This window comes from Gobius niger (genome assembly GCF_951799975.1).
Source record: "Gobius niger genome assembly, chromosome: 6".
Classification (NCBI taxonomy): Eukaryota; Metazoa; Chordata; class Actinopteri; order Gobiiformes; family Gobiidae; genus Gobius; species Gobius niger.
In genome coordinates, this window is record NC_136857.1 from 7,565,986 (window position 1) to 7,584,782 (window position 18,797).

Genomic DNA, 18,797 nt, shown 5'->3' on the forward strand with positions numbered 1-18,797 from the left:
ATTCAAATGTAAAGCAAAAAATATATGTTTGAACCTTAAGTGGAAATACTTTTACTTTTAACCCAGTTCAAAAATATTGTGGAGGGGGCAAAAAAATCAGATAGTAAAACCTAATGTAATAAAGAAGAAAGTATTCATCCTAGAATTTACGATGAAGACGCAAAAATACAAACAATTATTTCTTAGTACTTCATTACTGTAGTGAAATAGGCGACAGTTAAACAAAGCACAGATAATTTGTGGTCGTCCATTCAAAGCACATATACATTTATACAAAGAAACACTGTTTATGTATTTATTTGCCTTTTTTGTCATTCATGATATCTTTCAGGAAGACAAATATGCTGCATTAGCAAAACAAAACGAGTCCCATTTGGGAACATGGCTTAAGCAGTTCTGAGTTTTCTGCATGTTTGATATTGAGCCAAATGCTTTTTACATGGTTTAATGTGGATGTGACTTTCTATAAACATGCTTCTATAGCGTAGAACAATGTAGTGAACTTGACTGTTGAATGTTGTGGTGTCCAGTGTCTGCTATTGAACATGGGAAACTTTTCTATTGCAAATACATACTCTAAATAAAAAAGACTGTGGTAATAAAAGTGAATGGTGTTTTTATCCCGAACATAATTTGACTTTTTTTGGTATTACGTTTTCTTTGATTTATGCACGTTTGAGCAATACAAGTCTTTATTATTCAGGCTCAAAATACTCGTGACGTCATGATTCTGTGTAATTGAGGCTTAAAAACATTCCTTTGGGAACTTCGGAAAAGATATTTAACATTTTAAAATTAGAAATAATGCCAATGTATCAGAAACAGAGTTAAGGCATAAGAAATTCAGCTTGTCTCGATTTCAAATTGGCCTCGATCGTCCTCTGCAGGCACAGGTGGGAATTACACATGGCAGTTGAGGGAATACAAGCTTTCACTTTTAGCAAATAGCATGCGAGGATATCCATGACACGGTGATGAACACATTTTGAAGTGAAGAGGATTACTGTCAATAAAACACTGGCCAAAACATTCTTGGGTTGGCAATGGAAACACAGGAAGTTAGATTTGCCTACAGTCACAACTCATGATGAAATCTGTATTAAAAGGAGCGAGAGTGCTCCTCCATAGCTGTTCGAACCCCTGCTCCGACTGGTGCAGGAGAAGGAATGGTGCGTCACCTTAATCTCTCTGCACTGACCACGGGCACACGGTCTCCTCCTCTCGCTGTATCATCGCTATCCCAGGGAAACCACACAGCGCAGCCTGTGGCCGACACCTTCCACCTCCATCAGTGGTGACTTATTAGAGCGGGACAATAGGGCTAAAAATTGTATCACAATTGTTTTTCTCATATTGATCGATCTTGATTTTCGATTCGATTTTATTAATTCATACTAAAAAGTTAACTTCTTAATCCCCACGTGGACCAGTTTGGCTTTACCCAAATCTAAAAACGTCTCGATTCCTATAGGCCTGTGTAACGTCTCATTTCAAAGTGGAGACCTGCATAACTGATCGCCGTTTATGTCGTGTTTTTATCAGTTTTCATCACATTTTTCTCACATTTTGTGTGTTTTTTTTGCCGACAAAACCACATAGGTGGAGTTGTTTCCTTTGTCATGTTTTTATCACTTTTTAGTCTCTCTTTTGTGCCATTTATATTGTCATTTTCGTCTCTATTTTGACTCTTTTTTTCAAGAAGCTTTTAGATTTGAGTAATGTCGAACTGAAAAAAATGTGCTTGGTTAAGGTGGGAGTTAAGAAGTTAATAAATGTAGCTAATTCATGAACTTAAAGGGGGGGTATTATGCAAAATCGACTTTTTCAAGCTTTACATCATGTTATTATGTCATTCGCTCATTAAAAACATGCCTGAAGTGTTGCCTTGGCACATTCACGTATTTTTGAGTTATCCGTAAAAACTCTGATGGCAGCCATCTTAGGGACCGGTTTGCCTGAGTGCTCCTAGGAACGCCCCCACCTCCTGGAGACGCCTCCGAGCTTTCGTCACCAGCCGAGTAACCAACCACTGCTCCTCAGCAGAACCCCCTCCCCACTGATGCCACAGACAGTAGGTGTGTTTAAGATGAGCGAGGCGCTGCAGGCGGCTGCAGGCGAGCGGTGCATGCCGGTCAGAATCGCTCTGACGCCACCTGTGCGACGGTGTCCGTATTCTCGTGAGACCGAGGCGGCTGGAGCGCCTTGGGTCGGCAGGCGAAGTTGCTTTTCTCCGCCTCGCTCGGCTGCCTGAACTACAAAAGCCGAAGGGATTGTGGGAAATGAAGTGCCGTAAACACGTACACTGACAGAGGACTGACAGATGATTGGATATGAATTGTGTTTAGATCAGAAACGTGTTGCCCTGACGCTCCGCAGCTCCTGCCTCCTTTTTTCTCATCACCAAGATCTACTTACATCTGCAGAAATGCTTCAGAGTCTTCATATTTGACAGAAAGTGCCAGTGTGTTCAACATATGGCCTACATTTTAAATATGCATACGTTTATTATTCTAATCCTAAACTGTAAGAGGAGAGTCTGTTATTTTTGCTGTAGTGATGGGGCGTCTGTCTGGTGTGTGGGAGATGCAGAAATGTGTTCACAAACTTTTAAAATAGTTTTATTCCCAAACTCTTTCTAACAAACGCGAGACGCTGCGTGATCTGAGGCTCCTCTCTGTTCTCGGGGCTGAGATGTGTCTGCCTTGATTAGAGGCGCCTTTCTCCGCCCTCTGACGCCACCGCCTGGTCTCGTCTGGAATCGAGGCGAGGAGCACTTCATCTTAAACACACCTATTGTGTGGAGGGGGCGTGTCGGAAAGGCTCAGAGGTTCTTAAAGAGACAGAGGCCTATTTCAAGACATTCACTACAGCCATTTTGAGAGAGCAATTTTATACAAGGCAGTTATTCTAATTTACTGCATTTACAGACCAACAGAAGGTTTGGTCATCATTGTAGTGTGATATAGACTGGTGCTGTGTGATTGAAAAAAGCAGAATACCCCCTCTTTAAAACCTTTTATACAAACTTCAGCTCAAAAACAAAAGCTTTTTTTCCTCCAGTATCATTGAACACACCACAATCTCATCCAATCTCCAAAACTAGGTTCAGTTTCTGGCTGTAGTCCCATGAAAATTATTGAGATTGACCAAAGTACAGATTGTGTTTTCAATTAATTGCCCCGCCCCATGACATAAACAGTGAGACGCTTGCTTTAGCATCGGCGGTAATATATTTTCTAGCTCAGAGCCCCCAATGCACGTCCCTCCCACAACACAACTAACTTCTGATTGGCCGATAGCCCTGGTCTAGCTTATTCACTGGACATGTCAAAGAGCTAAAAAAAACACCAACGCTAAGCTGCCCAAAAGAATTTAAAGCAGAAACGAGACAAATTCCTACAATTCTAAACCTTTATTTTCTAACAAGTGTGAAAAGAAACATTAAAATGAAAACTTTATACACAAATTCACGACCACTGTGTGTCCGTAATATCCATAATATTAATATAATAATTTGAACTCAGAAATGACAAATACAGTGAAGTTGCTATGATTTTTCAGAGAGCAGAAAATAAAGGTAAAATAAAGCAGTAAAACAGAATGAAAGCATAAAAAAATAAAATATAGGGCATAAAGGATCGGGATGAGGGGGAAGAGCCGAGAGGTACAGATACTTTTTGAGAGAGTAGCACCAAAAACGAGACTGCCTGTTTTTTTAACACTTCCCAAATAGTTTATATCCCACTTTTAACAAAATATGTATCCATAAAACAAGCCTTCAACTAATATTCAATATAACTTAAAGAGTGACCATGGTTTTGTTTCTTAAAGATCAGCTAAAAACGATTGCTGAACCGTAGCTCTAGAGTCCCGCCCACACGCGAGCGGTCCGTCCAACTCGCGCGTGGGCTTTTGTACGAAGATATACTGCAACAGTCGGAGTTGAGCCAGGCTTGAACTAGCATTTAATACAGTTGTGATAACAGCATACTGACCTCAGAAACAACTCAAGACACTATTACAGAAAGTCCCGCATCTGTCCGAGAGTCCTAACATGTCCACAGAGGCGGCCATGGGGGGGAAGAGGGGGGTGGAGCGGGCGAGGGGGTAATACAGTGTGAAAGGTGGCTTTGTGGGGTTATTTGTAATAATGGAGTGTATTCTAGGACACCTTGCTCCTTTAGTGTTGAGAGAATGTAAAGGGGGTTATGACGAGGGATGCAGGATAGCGTGGGATGTCCCGAGTCTTTGCTTAGAAACTTGACGCCGTCTTCTGTCGCCGCAGTATAAACGGAGAGGTCCAGTGCATCACAAAATCTGCAACAGACAGACATATTCAGTACTACACCTTCAAATAATAAATTGTGTTCCAAAAATGGTCATTGTTTTTTGATTTTTAAATGCGCTGTGAGTAGAGGGGCAGGAGTAAGAATGGTGCTCAACAGTCCTGGCTTTTATTCAATTAAAAATCAAATTTATTTTTTCCCATACACCGTTCAAAGTACTCAAATGTTAAGAGTTCAATGACACAAAAATGCTAATTAGCTACTGCCAAAATATTGTTTCTAAATGAAAGAAAATACCAAATAGCGCAAAACCCTTTAATTAATCATTTGTATGTGCTTTTTTGGTGGGGGGGTTAACCTGTTACTTGCCCTGATCAGGAGTCTAGAGTTTGGGCGAGGGGTTAGATTTATGATTAGGAACGGCAAATGTGATGCAAGTTGTGTTTCACTCAAAGATCTAATAAATAGTTTTAGAAAAGAAAAGGTTGTGGCTTTCAATTGTGGGATCACCCTGGCATATAGGCTGTGAGCTCGCCGGTCAATACGCTTTGAGATATGGATATGCAAAATTGCTAACCCTAACTTTAACCCAGCTGATGAGGTCATTATTCTCCACTAAAGCACATTTGTGAGGTTCATTATACAACAACAGTTAAACCAAACCCCATCACAAAATGGCCTCTCATCAGTAACGTGCTTGGCCTCGCCCCATCCAAGTAGGAAACTAAAGGACTGTAGGATGCTGCAGTGTCGTGTACGGTATAAAAGCGGTCACCTCCGGATGCGTGTAGACTGCTGGATGGAGGGAGGGGCTTTGACTTGGGGGGCAGGGTTTCTTGGACTCCGAGGCGTCAGTCCCGTCCCGGTTTGAGCCTCTGTGCCCCTTACGCTTCCTTTTGTCCTTGGTCCGGCCACGGCTGTTGTTTCTCTGCTCCTCAAGCTCAATCTACACCACACAAAAACAGGAAATTCATTTTGAGTCATGAATGAACGAGGGCGGCCAGTGGGGGTGTAAAAATGTGGCAAGTCTCACAAGTATTGAAGAAATGAGCCTCGATAAGAGATATAAGTTGAGGTAAAATGGTGGTCGAAATGTTTAGGTGGCAATCAATTCTGTGTACAACTAAATCAGAGTAGTAATCTAAGGGCGTTTCCACTCAGGCTCTAGTTAGGTCGACTTAAAGTGGTTCTCAACCCGAGAGCGGCAGTTTTGGGCCAGTGTGAATCCAACACAGGTCTGTTAATGCGATAAACTATGCCCGTTGTCATGGGAATAAGTTCAGTGAACAGCGGATCGTAAGATGTGGCTGATGGTGCGACGTCTGGCACAGGTGCATGCGAACACAGACTGAACTGACTTTGAAGTAAATGTGGTTGGAACTAGGGCGCTCTCAGCTTGACCCACAAGGCTCTTAAACATGTGTGAAAATGCCCCAAGAACTCGGTTTGCCTGTGGTCGTCATTACAGCATTTGGCACTCCTGTACCTCTATGTAGTCCCAGAAGACAAACGCATTTAGACCCAATTTGCAATTTCATCTATAGGAGAAATCCACGTTTACATTGTGAGATCCTCAATACTGGGATGTCACGACTTTGCTCATTTACTGAGGTTGTAAGAATTGACAAACATGGCTTTCAGTGTGTGTAAAGATTAGGGTCTAACCTGAATCAGAGTGTTCAGTGTTTCTATGGGAGGCTCGGAGGCAGCCTGTAAAACCCTGTAGAGAATCTCCGTCTGGTCCAAAGTCACTTCCAGCAGGTCTCCTTCCAGCAGCAGCTCCTCCAGCTGCCCTCTAGTGGCCGGCGGGAGCTCTACAACTGAGCCTTTAAGAGTTGGAAGCAAAGGCAGCAATGACCTCACTCCTGAAAGAGTTCAATGAGATTAGATCAACCGTGAAGAGCTTGACATCTTCAGTTTAATATCAGATGATCATAAAAAAGTCACCTGTCTCATCAGACTTCTGGCCATTTTCACATGCAGCCTGTGGTAAAACAAAAATAGATAATTAGAACAAGCTCACCACACTCTTTATGAGAATCACGCGTGCCAATGAGCTAAATTTTCATTTGGAGCAGTTTTACCTGGACTCCATTGAGTTTTTTCTTTGGCGACTCATCTGTCAGGTCAATGACTGAATCGTCTTCTGCGTCTTCAGTATCTGACAGCACAATCACTGAACTCCCTTCTGGCTCCTTCTTCACCGTGTTCTTCTCCGTGTCGCTCTGGAGAGTGGTTTTCAGTTCCTGCAGCTGGTCTAAAACCTGCTTTATCTCCGAGCTCTCCAGCGCCTCCTTGGCTCTGCCCTGCCACATGATGGCCCTCTCTGTCAGACACTGGAGCGCCTCCCCCTCGGGCAGCCGTACTGGCAGCTTCTGTAGAGCCACGAGTAACGCCAGGATGGTCTCGAGGCGAGGCCGCCGGGACCTTTGGCAATGTGGGCACAGAAACCGTGTGTCCCAGTCCCACCAGCAGAGGGGGTTCAATTGTTCTGAGGAGGGGAGCAGCGAGGGGAAGGAGACGCAGCCTCCGTGAAACCAGTCTTTACAAAGATGGCAGCGTAACTGCGGGACCCGAGGCCGCCCTCCGCAAACACACACTGTCTGTGGCGGGACACTGCTGCCGTTCTCCTTTACAGAGTTCTCTGAGTGGTTAGATGAGTCCGTTTCAATGGCACTGTCCCAGCCACCATTCTCCTTTTCTTCTTTGTAACATAATACACCAAGTCCAGATTTACACATGTTTAGCTTCTGTAACCTCAGAAGAGCCTCCTTCTCTTGGTGCTCTCCTTCTTTGAAAGCCAATATCTGGTAAAGAAAAACAGGAAATGCAACATCCATAGAACAATAAAAAACATACATTTATCATTTTAACAAACATACAATAGCTGCAGGATCTCTTAGGTCTTGCGCAGAGAGCCCTAAAGTGTTGGTATCCGTATCATCCAAAGGGTCCTCCATGGGCTCTGTGTGGTCCCGCCGCTCCCGCCTTTTTACACATGGACATAACACCTGTAGTGGAAACATTGAGTTTTAGATACTACATTGTAATAGAACTGTCGCACTATGCAACTGTGCAAATGTGACCCCCTGATGACTCGCCTCTAGCAGACTATGCTGACTACTTTTCTTCAGGAAAGTCTTGGTAGTTTTGTCTTTCCAGGAGTGTGCACTAGTAACTTGTAGTTCAAGTTGCCGGAGCTCATTCATAAACACTGGCAAGTCCCTTCCAATAGCCACAAGTCCCTCAAGATCATCTAGGCACGGATAATGTTCCCCATTCTACAAGAGAAAGATAGTACATTTAGTTCAAACAAAAACGTATTAGATAAGTGTCTAAATAAAATATACCTGAATTTCGTCTAAATCAGTGACCCACGCCCGTGCCCGTGTTAGACAGCCCTGTAGGGCCATGATGTTTGGCAGCTTGACTGGAATAAGCTGAGCTTCGCCGACTATGGCCTCCAGGGTTGAGAGAGGGTGTTTCTGTCTGTTGACAATAGCATGTTATAGTTTAGGACAAAGTGGAGGAACGAGTTTGAAATATCAGTACATGCTGCTGCCTCAGGCTTTGACTTACCTTTGCTCCAGGCAGATCTGAGCCTTCTCCTCCCAGCGCTCCGCGATAGTGAGCAGTTCCTGAAGCTCAGCCATTGCTGTCTCCACGCCGACGCTCTGAGGTACATTACAGCCAGACTCCATGAGACTCCTGAGAACAGCCAGTGTGACCTCCTGCCGCTCCCCGCTCTCTGTGCCCAGTGTCTGCCTGACATCGGCCAGCCAGTGGCCCTGCTCCTTCAGCCCCCGCAGCTTGGCACTCTCTGGGGCAGTCACAGGCAGCGCTGCACCTTCCTCCAGCAGCGCCTGCAGCTCCTCCGCCGGGGGAGACTCCTTCCTCCAGTCCTTACTGTTGATAAAGGCTTGAGCCACTTGCTGGAAAGACTCCACTGTCTGCAAAATCGCCTAAATAAAAGAACATTTAAATTTAGATCATTTTAGTTTTAATATATACTGTTTGTAGGTTGACCAGTATTTGGGCAGACAATTTATGTAAAATCTCTGGTACACCTAGCGTTAGCAATAAACTGAGGTTTCATCAGTTCGAAATGTAAGTAGAGTTACAAGAATAAAATACCTTGACTTCTCCCAACTGGTTCATTTCACAAGGCAGATTCTTCATAGTGTTGACCAACGACGTCAGGTCTGCCAGTGTCATTTTGTTTTCACTGTGGGGAAAAAAACTAAACTTAAATCCAAAGACATTAGACAAATCCATATGTATCGCATTAAAGTCAACATACCCATTGTTAGAATTACTCAAGAGTTCAGCACTTGTTTTTTGGCAGCGCTCCATGTCATTTAGGACTTTGTTGAGTTTGCGAAGCAGTTCATTGTCGGGAAACTTTTTCTCTGTTGCTTCCATCTTCAATTTATCGAGATCCGCACGGTCTGAAAGAGTATATTACGGCACAAGTGAAGCATAATCTGTTCATTCATTCACCATAATCCAGTGTTTCCAACAGATTTATGGAGAGACTATGGTGGCAAGCGCAATTTATTTTTGTAGTAAATCGTCACTCCTTTTATCTAATCCTTAAGCAGCTAATTGTTAATCAGTGGCTTTTATACTTTCATACTACAAGATGATTTACAACTGCACAAATTCGATACATCTTGCTTTCATGGAGTCCACCATTGTCTCTCTCTATTAATGGATATGTTTAATCTCTTACCGATCTTTTTGCCCTCCTCCTGTTCAAGAGTCTCCTTAACTCTGCTCGCCCACGAATCAAAGGACTCGGAGCGAACTTTTAATTTGTGTAACATGGCTAACAACTCATCCAGAGTATACCTGTATCTGTGGACGGAAGAAGTAAACGGAGTAAATTTGCTGCTCAATCTGCTTGGGAAAACTGCAAGGCCTGCACAGACCTGAGGTAGAGTTTGTCCGTGGGACAGTTGCACAGGTCCTGAGTGTGGTAGAGACACACTAGTCGCTCGGGACAGTTCGAGCAGGCCAGAGCAGACAGGAAACATGTGGTCTTGCATTTATCGCACTGTCTTTCGTCGTCAGGGAGGAGCTCGAACGCCTCCCTCTCTGCCTCAGTGATGCCCTATAGAAAATAAAAGAAGACATTACAATGTGAAGATTTCTCTAGAACAGGCTCTACATTTTGTTATAGTCACATTAAATCCATTCTATAAAAGGAATAAAACTAAATTAAACGGTAAAATGAATGAAGATCCTACCCTTTCCATCAGAGCCTTCCTTAGCTTCCTTTCTTCTTGTACGAGGATAAACATCTCCCTGTGTGTAGCGGCAGCCAAGGTGAGGTCGAGTTTTTCTGGACATGTTGCCATTTTGCAGGTCAGCTCCTCATGTGAGAACACGCAGTACCTCCTCAGACGCCTGTAGTGCTCAATGCAGGAACGACCTGCCGGCAGCTGGGAAACAGAAGGCTGTTGTCAGTGCTGCATGATTTTGGAAAAATATCTCAAGGCAGCAGTTAATATTGTGCATAGATGTGCACTTTATTCAGTGCAGTAATCTTTCAATATATACTGATGCTTTAAATTCAGTCTCAGTCAAGTGTTTTTAATATGTCCTAGAGCTTTATCATTATCATATCGTTGAAACCTTAGCCATATTGGATCATACTGAAGTTGCCCTGCTTACCCAGTCTGCCGTACAAAAGTTCACAGCTTCGGCAAAGTTATAACCCTGATTAAAGCCGCTGTGATAAGCGCGGGGAAAAGTGATGACAAACTCTCCCGCGCACTGGTTCGTTCGCACCACCTGCAAAATCAGTGCGTCTTTACAAAACAATCCTAGCCACAAATTCCACATAGGAAAAGTATAATTTGACAAGTCCACACACTGACCGGAACGCCGTGCGCCATGAGGATGTTGGGATTCATGATGGTGACCAGCTGATGCAGAAGATCGGGCTGATACTCGAAGAGCTCCGGGGTGAGCTTTTTCATCACCTCCTCCAGTCGCTCTGCCGCCACTGACGGGACTCCATACCACGTTTTGGGCTCTCCCCTGAATCACGACAGCACAGTGTTAGGAAAGCGACATGATGACTAACAGTGATTCATCGAAATCAAGGGGAATTGTAAAAGAAGAGGTGTATTGCAATAAATTCTGGCTCATTACACTTTTACTCTACAATGTGAAAATAAATTGGTACAACGTGAAACGGCCCTTCCTCAACCAAAATGATACACATGTGTCCGGAGAACACTAAGCACGATGTGGGCATACCAGTGCAGGTAGTTGATGGAGTAGCTCCAGTGATCCTCAATGTGCCAACAGAAAGCAGAAAAGACCATTCCCACATAGAGCCAGGGCACCTTCATCCCAGAGATGTCTCCATTGATGTGGCACAGCAGCGACTGCTCCAGCAAAGGCATCACATTCAGGTTCCAGCCAGAGCGAGCGTAGGTCTGTCAAAGACATTCAGATGATGTTACCACCTCCGAACTCCAAGTGTTTTTAATTAATAATAAATCTTTGGTGGTCAGTGATCAAATGAACACCAAGGACCTACAGAATGCACTAATAATAAATAAAGAGGGCATGAGCAGCAGTTCCTGTACCTCCTCTTCCTCCGTGAGCTTCCTTTGGCCTTTGTTCATTGGGAAGCCGCTGCCGAACTCTTTGGAGTGAATGTCTGCTCCGTACTCGACCGTTACGTCCTCCTCGATGCTGCCAACCAACCTCCAGAACTCCCTCTCCACCAGCTCAGTGGGAACCATCTACAAGACATGTTTAGAAATCAGAAGTGCATAAAGCAAATGCAATTACAAAGAGAGACAAAAATAAATACGAGCAATATGAAATTAAAGTCACATTGCGGACCAGGCCACTTTAAATGTGTATTGCGAAATGTTGGAGAACTCTAATAAATACAATAATAATAATCGACAACGCTATTTGTCGTGGGTTATCAAAGTGACACATTTGGAAGAGAACCTACTGCCTTTAAAGCTCCTGTTTGGCTACATGTAGAGGAAGTCCCAGGGATTTTTCAACAATAAAACACCAGTAATGTAAATAAAAAGCTATTCTATTTACTGTCTTTTGAAGGGGTGAAATGTTACGCAGTATGGCTTTCAATCAAGAACATTAAGTGAAGACGGTCACAATGTCAGCTCTTCTTGTTTTAGTATTAGGTTAAAGTGGTGCACTTACGTGAACAGGCATGTTGAAGTAATCTGCTTTGAATGAATCAGCCATCTCGCCAAAACTTTGCAGAGTGTATTCTCGAGTGGCCTGTTCAAAGCCGAATGCTTCTGAGGGCTTCTTGCACGCCTGGAAAGTTTGCATACAAATAAAATATATTTAAATTGAAAGAATAAACAAATTGAAGATACGCAGATGTACACAGAAAGAAGTAGTATGTAAAAGCAGGTTATCTTTTTCTTACCTCTGCAACACATTTGGGGCAGCGCCAGCGGCCCTTTGGGGGGTCGGTGAGAGGGGGCAGGAGACAGAAGGTGTGGTAGTTGTCACCACATCCATCACAGAGCAGGAGTTTCTCGTCGTCATCTCCACGACCGCACATTCGGCAAACAAAGGAATCAACCTGTGACGAAAGACGGCAAATGCTCCAGCATAAGTTACGAGGAATTGCAACATTAGTTATCATTACTTAGATCCTAAATGTCATTTTGACTTGAATAGCTTTGACTACTTTAGATTTATTGAAATAGTGCAGGTTCAGGAAGTCTTCAGACTAGCAATGCCAGATGAAGTAGAGTAGATAAGATGGGGTGTTATAGGTCAGCAAGAGGGCGAGAAGGCTTTTTGAATTTTTGAAATACATCAAGTACTTCCAAAGTTAAGAACATTTCTGTTTTCATTTTCAGCCACTTTTGGTGAAATCGATTTCCATTAAAACAATAGGACATAGTCTGGACCGATTTATCACAAAAAGTGCTTATATTTTCAGCTTCTTTGTTCTCCAACTTTCCCATTTCACCAAATATCATTCTCAAAATTCACTTCCAAGAAGAAAAATTGTCAAAAGACAATGAACTAATTTGCATATTTTAACAAATAATGAAGGCGAGACACTGCAAGTGAATAGGGAAAACATTTAAAGTGGGTGATATCGTTTTGAAACTTTTTGCTGTATAATATTTACAAACATCTAAACCACTGTATTGCTGTATTATTTGTTTATATATAAAAATAAGGCAAAATGTAATTATAATTTTTTTGCAGAGGAAATCTAAATAATACTTGAATCCATTTTAACATTCATGGCTTACATTTGTTGGTACATTAGCTACAAAGATTTTTTCAGAGGGGATTTTGGATATCTTGTTTTTTAAAAAGCTATTAATGGTGAGTAAAAGTTCTTCTATCCGTCATGTTTACTTATGTAATAGTCCGATACAAAAAAAATCATGGTAACAAAAGGATTTCTAAACAACTGAAGGGTTGTTACATTGCAATCAGCTCAAGTGGTGAAGTCATTATTGGACATTCATTAAAGCGTAGGTCTGGAGTGAATTCATTGCTCATGACACAGGAAGCTAAACTCTCTACAGTCCGTCTGTGTACAAATGCTTTCCCTACACACTTTTTAAACAAATAATTAAAACAATATTTCAACATGAATGTATATTGGTTAAAATAAAGACTAAACACCACATTAGAGTCACATTAACTTATAAAAACAATGTAAATCTTACCGGGTTTGTGTTGTTAAGGTTTTGTCTCAGCCTCATGGTCCTTTTGGTGCGAGGATCTTCGGTTAATAAATCTTTCTCATCCTCTGCCTCCTCTTTCTTTACGTCCGTTTTGACTGTGAGGTCGGAGGGAGGGGGCGACGACGACGGAGGAGCGCCCTCTTCACTTGTTTTGTCTTGAGACACTTCCACCTCAGTCTTGACTGAGTTACTCTCAGGAGCTGCAACTTCCTTGATACTAACCGTTTGAGGCAATTCTTCTAAAGAAGAGAACAAAACACAAACCGTAATCAATTCTGAAGCTTATTTTGAAAAGCATCAGTTCATTCACATGTTTGTAGTTGTACCTTTCTTCTTGATGCCCTTGTCTCTGGCTACTAGTCCCAGTCCCATCATCTTGGGTCCTGCCCCGTAAATCTGCAGCTTTTTCAGCTCTGGGTTCTTCTCGATGTCTTCCTCTGTGGGTTCAGGCTGTGGAGAAAGGCAAATACTTATGGGTCTATGAATAATCTGTTAAGAATTGAGCACAAAGCAAAGCAAGGACTGAGCGGCCAAGTGCAAAAGTATGTTTTTAAACAAGACAGCATAGCAATGCATCACAAGGGGATATTATACTAGGTGAAAAGAAAAGTGACCCATTTCACTAGAAACTGAAAAGTGAACATCAGAAAGGTTAGGGCCCACCACCAAAAATCACCAGAAGCCTCACACAGATACATCAGCAGATTGATGTATACAACATATACCAAAGAATACTCCCATTGCACAAAAGGGTAGAACTATTATGAAAATTTGTTTGAGGAAAAATCTACACACCTGCAGTGCATCTAGTACTAATCTTAATGTGTAAATTAAATTTAAGTGCAATATGGGGCACATGCAGAACTAATGATAGCAACTGCAGGCAATGCTGTAGCCAGGCAATGTTAACATGGTACACAGGGAGCGTCACTGAATTGCACTTAAATTTGAAGTATTCTTTAATCTGAGAAACTGCTTCATTATCAATCTCTTTAAAATGTGAAAATGAATTTACTGACTTCACACTCTAACAGTTTTACTAATACTGACATGTGCCCCACACACAGTCCACCATAGGTCTGGAGTTACAAGAATAGGCATGATAGTATGTTAATGAGATGGTGTTAATATAACGAACACATCGGACACTCAAAACTTGTGTGAGGTGGTTAAGTGAGAGCAGGAGCAGAGCGGGGAGCAGAGGGGGAGGCCCGCTGGCTCGAGAGGCAGTACCGCAGAGTGGAGCTCAGAGCCTGTGCTGAGAGGATGAGGGGCCACATCCTCTGGACCCTGCAAAGGGAGACAACAACAGCAACAATAAACTAAGACAAGAGGGACAGAGACTACAGAGGGAGGGCGCCGTCAGCAGAACTTCCCTACCATCAATAAGTGCCTGGTTTCAGATTACATCTCATCAAACAGACCTGCAGTGTCTACAGTGGAGGAAGGGAAATGACTATTCAATGGTATAATTTGTGACTGGGTTAAATATGCAAAATAATAGTCCTTATGGCAAACAAATGATCACATTGATCTTTCCTTTGGATAATTCTGATACGCCCACATCTGAGCATGAAGTGTCATGCAAATCTCAGGAAAAAAAATAAATAATAGCACTGTTTGTTCAACTGGATCAGGCACTATTTGGGCTGACTATCGATTACATGTGCGATCAGTGTAATATGCACAGCTGTTACATAGTTTGATAATTTTAATATTTTAGGAGGCTAATATAAATGTATGAGCTTAGTGCTAAAATGTATAAAAGATGCATTTTGGTGATTTATAGTAAAAAAGAGAGCAAAGGAACAGTGAAAAGTCACAGACTGACAGAAAGCGGCTATCAGAGGAAACAAAATTGGTCAGCTGGTCACAGAGGAAGCAAGCCAAGATGCGCAAATGAGTGCAGTTTTGATCAACTGAGTGTTAAAAAGAAGTCATAATGCTACAACATTGTCTGTGATTTTCAGACTTTAATTGAAATAGAAATGCTATTTATTGTCAAGGTGTTTGCGGGTGTAATGAGGCTGGAAAAAAAAAGGGACACGCACGTTAAGCAGTGGTTAGGCATTAGTGGTTTTGCAGTTGATAGTAGCTGCCCGCATACATTTCCCGTATGATCATAACTTTACTCACATCAGGTTGGCAACGGTTTGCACGGCGCCCATAGGTGCTCATTTTGGACGGAGGGACAGACTGTCGCAGAGGGATGGAGTGGGGCTTGTATTCTTTATCCACTTCCTCCCCATCATAGTGCTTTGGCTTACAGTGCTACGTAAATTACAAACAGAAACATGCTGAAGCACTGAAAGCTTGAATTTCACCCTCCATTTGAACACTTTGGCCATAAAACTCGTACCATCATGCTGGAACCAGACTGAAACATTTCGAAAGGATAGACAATCCTTTCATAATGGGAACGCAGAAGAGAACCAACATTTTTGCCCACGGGATAACCGAGCCTCTGGGCCACGCGAGCCCAGCGCCGCTCTTTACAGACCATGTCAAAACCGCCTTCATCAGTAACAATCTGAAACACAAACCAGAGACTTACTTTAAGGACAAAGTATAACAAGATCAAAAACATCTGACAAGAGTAAGATAGTAAGACGGACCCTGGACAAGCTAAAGATGTCAACAATGCGCCTTTCAATGTGTGGAATTTTTAGTGAGGATCCTTGGTACTCCCAAAATCTTGCAATGCGGTCCAAGTAGTTCAGCTTGACCCTTGTTTCCGCCTGAAAAAAATAGAGAAGAAGATGAACATACGCAATATATGTACAATATACGGAGCATTTTGCACAGATTTCTACAGAGGCTATTTCATAATACAGTTTGTAAAAGAATAAAAACCTGCCACTGAACATCTACATTTTAAACAGTTAACAAAGAGTTTAATTTGCATGTTATAATATCTTGTGAAACACTGTACAGAGCTGATATATAATAGATAACTTACCTCCAACTCATTTAGCCTCTGGATACGAGGTGTAAAACGAAAAGTATCCAGTTCCACGGAGAAAGGTGGTTGCCAATCCTGTTTTAGAACAACAACAACAACGCCAATACGTCAATACTGCAGTAGTGTACCAGAAAATAGTAAAGTGGTATTTATAAACCACCCTAATGCTAGCAAATGTAAAGCATTTGAAGGGTTCGCAAAAATGCCAACTATTTTACATTTATGAAATTGATAGGACAGATACACGTGTGCCCTTTGAAATGTATTTTCATAATTTTACATGCAATTACCTGAGGAGGTCGAATTTTGCAGATTCCAGACTTCTCTGCAATGGGACGTATCTTGGCAATGTAGCCAAGGGGATCCAGGAACTCCTCCCATGAGGGCTCAAAAACTGGACACTCCGGGGGAGGAACAAACTCATCCACATCCATTGCCCTGAACAAAAGAACCAGCATTAATGTTTGTATGCATCGGTATGAAGGAGCCAATCAATCAGTGAAAAAAACAAACAAACATCATCTTGCATAAAGAAAGAACCAAATCAATCACTTAAAATGTGCGCACTATGTACTAATAGTCTTCTAATCCTTATCATTAATCCTCAGAGGAAATAAACAAGGCTGATGGCACCCAGCAAAAAGACAAACCACTCCAAACAGATCCTCTATTTTGAAAACATTCACAAAGGCCAGAGTGGTCTTGCACCAGACAAAGAACTTCATAAAAACAAATGATACAACAGTAAGTAAATGTATATGTCAAAGTCATTAAAATAGCATGCAGCCTCTATACCTGATTGTTCACCAGGTTTCAACAAACAATGGCGAGGAGGAGGCCATGAACCCAAAGGCCATAAAAGCATCCCTACGTGAAGGTGGACTGAAGTGAGTAAATAGAACACCATGTATACACGTATGCAAACCAATGTGGACATAAAATCTCACTAATATCCACTCGAGTACACATGTTATCATTATAATTCTGATTTTTAACCTTATAACTGGTAGCTATGGCGATTTAAACTTGAGAAACACCAATCCTCAAAATCAACAACTTAAAAATGCAGTATCAACAATATAAATGATGTATTGTATTTGAGTCATACGCATAATGTGTTAAAGTATGTCAACAAGCTTAATGACTTTGGTTCACACAGCGATTGGAGCTAAAACATACCACTGAGGCCTTCGAGCTCCCTATACACCAGCCCCATTACCTCTTCAGGCTCATATCAACGCTAGTTAGCAGACCAGAAATTAGGCTCAAAACAGACTCCAGACATGCTAACCTCACTACTTTAAAGCCCGTATGTTCCCGTATCACGCGCAGGCTAGCATTGATTGAACACCATAATATTAGCTTTATGCCGATTATAGCGGTCGGAATCACAACAAGTAATGTGTTTTGAAGACTGACCCCACTGACACTTCGCTGTCCTGGGATAGTTCAGTGCTGGCGGTGGTGGTTTCTTTCTCCGCTGTGTTGATGCCTGCTGGCTTAGCTAACGTTGGCCAGCTGTGTCGGGACCAGTTAGCTAACGATGCTAACCGCCGCCGTCGCTAGCTAGTTGACACACCGCTTTTCAGCCTGATATTTCCATGTATCCCCTTCTACCGAAAAAAGCGAAGAGCGGAGCATAGACGGCAACGATGGGTTTAAAGCAGTCAAAAGCTTCACACTTTATCTAATATGTCGTTATCAACCATTTTTCGACCAAGACCGACACTCCTTTCAGGCCATCCTATCTTTCTTTACGAGACGCCATCTTAGTTTTTTTTTTTTTTTTTCTCACGACCGAAGCGCCTCAATTTTTCTCACGTCTCCTTCTCATTTGTCAGAAGATGTACGTGCACTAGTGAACGTGCCTGTGCAGTAATGGCTTTCATCTTCATTTTATTGCATACAAACGAGACAGAGTAGTTGAAATAGTTAGAAACAGTGTTTTTGTTACAAGCGCATGTTATTTAGCTATATATAATAATGTAGGTCAATGCTGTGCACCCACTGCATGTAGAATAGGTGAGGTACAATTGACCACCCAGACATCTTAGTTATTATCATTCTTCATAAGGGCATAGACATCTCACAACTGCTGTACTTACATCCACAGCAAAAGGGGTAATTCTTAATTTCTATGCCCTTGCTTAACTCAAATATTTCCTATTATCGTTCAGAAGACCACTTGGCTGATTGAGCTAGAATAAGGCTTTAAACTAATTTTCATAATTTCAAACTTAGTTTTCTTATCAAATATAGACAAAGCTATTTGCTTTTTTCACGAGTATCGCTTGTGGGAAGGTGTATGTATGTGGCGTCTGTGTGAGCCCGCGTGCTGTTGCGGTCGAAATTCGGTGGAGGGCGCTAAAAAGTCATGAATGGCAGTATGTTTTATAAGTAAAGACAACAGAGACCAAGTCACTTCAAGGACACTTTAATTTTTATCAGTAGCAATAAATATTCACATCTCAATTCTCTTTTCTTCCAATACACATAATAGGCCTTTACATACACAAATAAAAAATCTGAAATATTTGTTTAAAATAATATTAGGTGCACCAAATGTACAGTGTTAGGCTTTAGTCTTTGCACTTTAACCACATTACCACATTCTCTCATCTTCAGTCTAAATAATAACAAATAAAATAAATCAATATTTCTTTTGGCCTTCATTTATCTCTCTTTTATGTACAAACTGAGCGGCACTCACATGCATGTACCCCAAAACATAATGGCAGTATATCCCATGGTTATGAGAAGCTTATATATAATATATTATGTACATTCAAATTTATACAATATAATCTATTCAATAAATGTGGACAA

At 41.9% G+C, this 18,797-nt stretch overlaps 1 protein-coding gene across 1 annotated transcript; it reads right to left on the bottom strand.

Annotated features, from left to right (window-relative positions):
* Positions 1-3,457: 3,457 nt before the first annotated feature.
* On the bottom strand, positions 3,458-17,761 carry kdm5c (lysine demethylase 5C). Its single transcript, XM_079559227.1, has 29 exons — positions 17,391-17,761; positions 16,262-16,409; positions 15,969-16,046; positions 15,625-15,747; positions 15,369-15,539; positions 15,146-15,280; positions 14,243-14,299; positions 13,336-13,459; positions 12,992-13,248; positions 11,719-11,877; positions 11,484-11,603; positions 10,889-11,047; positions 10,554-10,735; positions 10,169-10,331; positions 9,963-10,082; positions 9,536-9,730; positions 9,218-9,399; positions 9,019-9,143; positions 8,587-8,734; positions 8,421-8,511; positions 7,866-8,248; positions 7,637-7,775; positions 7,388-7,567; positions 7,169-7,297; positions 6,371-7,093; positions 6,234-6,270; positions 5,952-6,151; positions 5,062-5,232; positions 3,458-4,317 (listed from the first exon to the last, which is right to left on the bottom strand). The coding sequence occupies exons 2-29, from the start codon at positions 16,403-16,405 to the stop codon at positions 4,309-4,311; spliced, it is 4,704 nt and encodes a 1,567-aa protein (XP_079415353.1). The 5' UTR covers positions 16,406-16,409; positions 17,391-17,761; the 3' UTR covers positions 3,458-4,308.
* Between the last annotated feature and the right edge of the window lie 1,036 nt (positions 17,762-18,797).

What these genes read in the sequence shown, in the direction of transcription:
- kdm5c (XM_079559227.1), bottom strand. Translation starts at nt 16,405, where the DNA reads ATGGATGTGGATGAGTTTGTTCCTCCCCCGGAGTGTCCAGTTTTTGAG. An exon ending in CAAACCGTTGCCAACCTGAT is followed by an intron (nt 14,300 to 15,145) that starts GTGAGTAAAGTT and finishes CTCCCTTTGCAG; the next exon opens with GGTCCAGAGGATGTGGCCCC. An exon ending in TAAGAGATCCTGCAGCTATT is followed by an intron (nt 7,094 to 7,168) that starts GTATGTTTGTTA and finishes TTTCTTTACCAG; the next exon opens with ATATTGGCTTTCAAAGAAGG.